Source organism: Lemur catta, chromosome 1 (genome assembly GCF_020740605.2).
Source record: "Lemur catta isolate mLemCat1 chromosome 1, mLemCat1.pri, whole genome shotgun sequence".
Lineage (NCBI taxonomy): Eukaryota > Metazoa > Chordata > Mammalia > Primates > Lemuridae > Lemur > Lemur catta.
The window spans coordinates 68,138,224-68,144,505 of NC_059128.1; the positions used below are offsets into that span (position 1 = coordinate 68,138,224).

At 36.3% G+C, this 6,282-nt stretch overlaps 1 protein-coding gene across 1 annotated transcript; it reads left to right on the plus strand.

Moving 5' to 3' along the window:
- Window positions 1-1,100: 1,100 nt before the first annotated feature.
- LOC123631778 (olfactory receptor 4S2-like) lies at window positions 1,101-5,414 on the plus strand. The gene is made up of 2 exons (XM_045541796.1): window positions 1,101-1,134; window positions 4,438-5,414. Exons 1-2 carry the CDS (start codon window positions 1,101-1,103, stop codon window positions 5,412-5,414), a joined length of 1,011 nt encoding a protein of 336 aa, XP_045397752.1.
- Window positions 5,415-6,282: the final 868 nt, after the last annotated feature.

A 6,282-nucleotide genomic window follows, 5' to 3' on the forward strand; every position in this document is an offset into this window, starting at 1 on the left:
TTCCACAGGTGTCCTTTGCCTGCAATGAATGTCCTGAAGAGCAGGAAACTTTCAGCCAGAGTTTCGTGTGTGTTGACAGAAAGATTTAAGTGGTGCTGTGGGTCAGCCAGACACCTGGCAAGGATATGGAGCTCCAGGCTTTCTTTTAGTATCAACTGGCTGCAACTTTCCCTTTTTCTGATGTCCATCTTTCATTGCAAATGTTAGAGTCTTGGCAAATCATTTTAAATGTCTAGTTGGTACCTGGGATTGGTAGCATTATATTCAGAAAGCTGGAATTTTTGTCTATTCCCTTTTGCATTTTCAATCCTCTGTATTTGCTCAGCCAATTACCCATATTAAAATTGTTTTTATTAATAAACAGATAATGTTTCTGTTTTTTCAGACTGCACATGATTGATACTATCTGGGTGCCTGGTGCTTCAGAGTTCTCGGTTCAACACCATGATGGTGCCACTAATTTAAACATTTTGCTTGCTTACTTGAACTGCAGAAAAATTTTAAATGTAGCAAAGTATTTTAATAGTTTTATAAGCAAATAAGCCATTTTACTGTTGGGTTAGTGGTCCAATGTAGTGATGCTAAGCACCGTCTTTCCCTTCTCTTGCTGCAACTTTGAGTAAATTATACAAAATGGTGGAAATGGCCTATTTATTGACTAGTTACTTGCCATGTTGCCTTCAACATAGTTTTGTAACGAGTTATTTGGGATGATACCTGCACTTTCTCGCATAACAGACTCTCCAACTGCTACCTAATTACTTGCCCACCAATTCCCTCAGGGTTCTGACGATGCATAAAGATTGCTGGGAGTTTCTTCCTCTTGGTAGACAGGAGCATAGGAACCTTTTGCAGACCAAGATCAGAAGATTTTATGGCTGTAAGCTCATAAAATCCCACCTTTTTTGAGAGAGAAAGAGAGAAGAGAGGGAAGAAACTTGGGATCTCAGCCTCTTGGGCTGCAGGAGAGGAAGTGTGGCACATACATAAGAGAAGCATCATTATACAGATCTCAATCTTACAGTGTGTATATCTGAGTATAGATCACATTTTTATCTCAGAAAACGTTTTTGATCCGAGATCTCAGGTTGTGCAAATCCATGTTTTGGGACCACACTCAAGAAGACAGCCAGAGTAAGTTTTCCATCTGGAATGAAAAGTTACCTACCAGTGAAAGAGGCAAGGGTAATTTTCATTGATTCAAATTATATTCAAGGATAAAGATGCATCTTTAAATTCTTTACATGCTCTGCAACATTTGTTCTAGTAATTCTACTAATTTAGGAAATAATAATTACAGGTTCAAGTGTGATCAGTATTATTTCAATTACAATTTAGTCCTAGGTTTACCACTAACAATGAAAACTAGATAATTCAGTTTCCTCTCTGTGCCCCATTTGCTTCACCAGTAGCTAAATGAGTGGGATAAAAATCAAGAGATCTCTAAGATCCTCTATACCTATATAACTGTAGGGCTCAACATAAACTATGTGTCTAAGAGGATTTGGGGACTTCATTTAACGGTATTACTCTAAAATGAATGGCTTAAGTCAGGAGTTTTGCTTTATTCATCTTTTTATATTCACAGCACAGTACCAGACCCAGAGAATGTACTCAGTAAATACTTATTAAGTGAAAGGATGAATTAATATTGTTGCTGTATGAAACAGTGAAGATCAAATAGATGATACCTTAAACAGTCTCCACATTGGGTTACGTTAACTCATTTGCAGACTTTTTTCAATGCTTTACTTGCTTATCTTTCCACTCCACAATTAGTAAATTGATCCCTCAATTGTGACCAATTAGAGGAATGAGATAGAATTAATAGGTAGCAAAATGACAAGTGACACAAGACAGGAAAACATGTACATGTGTCATAATGTCTCTATGAGGGATATTGAAGACAAGGATACTATTGCACAAAAAAGCTTTCTGTGGGATGGAGCTTACTGTTAGGAAAGAGATCCAGTATGTTCGATCTCTGTCCTTTGTAAATCACTCACAGGAAGAACTAAGATTAAATCTCTTTCTCAGCAAATTCAGGAGCTGCATTCTTTGCTAATTGACCTGTGTGAAATAACTTAGGTAAGCTCATGAAATTAAATAAAGCAGCCACCTTTTTTCTTTAACTACATAGATCCTATTATAACCAGGATATATTCTTTGGCATTGTCCTAGAGAGATCAAATTTGACCTAAGAATCTGGGCAAACCAATGGGAGCAATCAGTCCCACAGACATTCTGGTCCACAGAGTTCAGATATCTGATGCTGATATTTATGAAATTCCACCACTAAAATGATCATGACTTAGATTTGGCAGATTGCTTATTGTTTTTACATTCATTATCTAATTTGATCCTTACCATGGGTAGCATTATCTCACAGGGAAGGACTCTGAAGTTAATAGACCTTAGGAAAATCTTTTTCCTGTTATGCAGCCTGTAACAGGCAGAGCTATGAGTCAAGCCCAGCTCTCTCTTTCTTCCTCTTTCTTTCTTTCTTTCTTTCTTTCTTTCTTTCTTTCTTTCTTTCTTTCTTTCTTTCTTTCTTTCTTTCTTTCTTTCTTTCTTTCTTTCTTTCTTGTCTCTCTCTCTCTCTCTCTCTCTCCTTCCTTCCTTCCTTCCTCCTTCCTTCCTTCCTTCCTTCCTTCCTTTCTACCTTCCTTCCTTCCTTCTTTCTTTCTTTCTTTTCTCTCTATCTATCCATCTATCTATCTACAAACCTTTCTACCTATCCATCTAATCTTTCTACCTATCATTTATTTAAGGAGATGTGTATTGTGTGTGTTCTGAAATAAAAATGCCACAATTCAAATACCAGCCTTTTCACTATTATATTGAGTAATTTACCTTACATCTTCAATCTTTGTTGTTCTACCCTGTAAAATGGAGGTAATACAGGTTAAGATATTGCTGTGAGGATAGAATGAGGTAACATATGCAAAGAGTTTAGCAAGAATCCTGCATATAGTAAAGCGCTCAGCAAATCTCTCCTTAAAGAGAGATTCCACTTTATAGATTCAAATTAAAAGCAGAACATTTCATAAATACAAAAACTGTTAAATAGATGATCTCATTTTAATTCTGAAACACCTTTATGAGGTAAATAATTTTATCATTCATTTTTTATAAGAGAGAAAACTGAGATTCTGAGAAGATAAACAGATTGACCCAAAGTTACCCAGCTGACGAGGGCACTCAAACTTACACCACTCAACTTCTGAGCAGTGCTCTTTTCACTATCCATGCAGAAAAGCAGTATTCTAAGTAAAAAGGGAGAATAGCTAGTAATTTGCAATATTTCAGAAAAGCCATTGTTATTATATTTCAAATATCTTCTTTAGATCTTGTCTCATGATTCATATCTTTTAAGAATTTTTCCCTGATTTTTCTTATCCAATATTTTTCTCTGTATGCCTTAAGCACTCCTTTATACAGTTTCTAAAATGATATCAGACACTTTTAACAACCATTTATAGCGTTGTCTGTATGGGAGATTTTATTCGTAATTCCCACCTATGATTGCAAGGACAGTGAATTATCTGGGTCTTTTTTCAAGGCAAAGGGATTGAGAAGGAAAAGGGACCTCAGTACCTTTTGAACTTTTCAGCTATTTAGAGCAACACACAAAAAAGTATTTCTCTGTATAGATTGACTACTCCTCCTATATTCCTTACTGGCAAGCAAAGTAGAATTTTCACATGCAAGTAAAGGCTTAAGACTCAAATTTCCCCAATGTTGATTTATAAGCATGCCTTGGTGGTGAGCAAGAGGCTACGTTACATGTTGTTCTCAGCCACAAAAAATGACTTAATTTTTAATTGTATTGAAACTTTCAATCTAATGTAGAAATTGGAAACTGAGTCTTCCTCTTTGGATTAAATAGAATGTTATTTTTCTATAGATGATCTATATATATTATAATAACAAGATTCACCTGGAATTTTGGACATCAGATCTCAGGTTCTGACTTCATATTTTTACCTATAGTTTGAAAAATTAATTAATCCATTTAATAAACAATTTAAATTTCCACCACAAAGCAAATTTCTTTCTTTTTTTGGCACCCAAACTACACACAGGATGCAAAGCAAATTTCTGATGAGAGAGGTTGAGGAGGAGGAGAGAGAGAGAGTGAGAGAGAGAGAGAAAACTGATTAGGAGAAAACATTAAATATAATTAAAAAAAAATCTCAGATTCTCTAGATTTTTGTTTGGAAGAAAGGAACCATAAGGCTAATTTTAACAGAAATTGAAATGTGAGTCAATAATGTGGAAAAAAATTAATGATGAGAAAAATATCATGAACTATGTTCAAGAAATATGAGGAATTTTCTCTATCATATTTAACATCACTTATATATTTTCATAAGACTGTTCCTGTTAGGCTTTACCATGCTCACAGTGGCTTATAAAATGTGTTTATTTTTGCAGAGAACCAGAGCCCCTCCACCAGTCCTGCCTGGGGCCCCATGGAAGTGGCCAACAATGTCACCGAGTTTATATTTCTGGGGCTTTCCCAAGATCCTGGAATGCAATTGATGTTCTTTGCCTTATTTCTCCTCTTCTACATCGTGATTATGGTGGGAAATTTGCTCATTTTGCTTACAGTCTTTTTTGATCCCCAGCTCCACACACCCATGTATTTCTTTCTCAGTAACCTGTCATTTGTAGACATTGCCTATTCCTCAGCCACAGCACCCAAGATGATTGCAGACTTTGTGTCTGAGAAAAAGACGATTTCCTACTGGGGTTGTATAACTCAGATGTTTACCTTCCACTTTTTTGGTTGTGCTGAGATTTTTGTTTTGACTGTCATGGCTTTCGATCGTTATGCCGCTATCTGCCAGCCCCTCCGTTACAATACCATCATGAGTGCCAATGCTTGTGCTGTGCTGGCATCACTGTCCTGGTTGGGGGCCCTGGGTCATTCCTTTGTTCAAACCCTCCTGACCTTTCAGCTGCCCTTCTGCAATGCTCAGGTCATAGACCACTACTTTTGTGATGTCCACCCAGTCCTAAAACTTGCCTGTGCTGATACAACCCTGGTAAATATGCTGGTAATTGCCAACAGTGGTCTCATCTCCCTGGGGTGTTTCCTTATTATTCTGGCTTCCTACACAGTCATTCTGTTTAGTCTTCGAAAACGGTCTGCAGAGAGCCGGCGCAAAGCTCTCTCTACCTGTGGATCTCATCTGACTGTAGTAACTTTCTTCTTTGTGCCTTGTGTCTTTATTTATCTCCGTCCATCCACTACTTTCCCACTGGATAAGGTGGTGTCTGTGTTCTACACCACCATCGCTCCCATGTTAAACCCACTCATCTATACTCTGAGGAACCAGGATGTCAAGAACGCTATGAAGCGACAATGGAGTCTCAAGTTCTCTTTGAAGGAAAAGCAGAATGGATAGTTTGTCAGAATGGCAAAATCAGAGAATTAGCTGATACCTTCAATGGTCCCTAACTTAATAATTTTAAGGAATAGTCCCTAAAATTCAACTATCTTTTACTTTTCATCTAACAGGGAATAATTTGATGCTATTTTAGATGGTTAAACCTAAACCTTTCCATACTGGCAAAGTTTATCTTTTCTTTCTTCTAGAGTGGAAGAGTAAACATGCCTACTTATTATCTCATTTAACTGCTTTAGATCCCTTCTATTCACATCAAACTCTATTAAGATACAATTCAATCATTTAGAATGGGGTTATAAGAGAAAGAATCCCTGAGGAATCAGATCATTTCTCCTAGAAAAACTAGTCCAACTTCTCAGGAGTTGCATTCTTGTTCTCTTCTTCTATCTTTCCTTCTGTCTATGCTTCCTTCCTTCCTTTGTTTTATTCTTTCTTTCATAGTCTTTGACCATAAGTATTACAAAATCCAGTAGGGAAAATGATTTTCAAAGAGGTAATTATAATACAATATGACAAATGCAGCCACAGAAAGATACATTACATACAATGATAGGGGTTAGTATAAATTGACAAATTGCCCAAAGAATGGTTTCTGTACAGGGAAAAAAAAAAAAGACAGAGAGAAAAATAGCATTTTACATATTTTGAGGTAGAAAGCAATTTTTTTAAGCAACCCTCTTGGAGAATTTGAATACTGTCCTCCTGCCCCCAGTACTATGATAGTATTATTACTGAACACAATCTTACTTTTTCTTTTGCTCTAGATTAACTAAAGCAACTAAAATGAATTGACATTTGAACTGTTGAAATGACTAGTAGTTTTGTTATAAATTTTTAGTTAAACTTATTTTCTGTTCTTTAAAAG

What these genes read in the sequence shown, in the direction of transcription:
- LOC123631778 (XM_045541796.1), top strand. Translation starts at nt 1,101, where the DNA reads ATGTTTTGGGACCACACTCAAGAAGACAGCCAGA. An exon ending in CACTCAAGAAGACAGCCAGA is followed by an intron (nt 1,135 to 4,437) that starts GTAAGTTTTCCA and finishes TTATTTTTGCAG; the next exon opens with AGAACCAGAGCCCCTCCACC.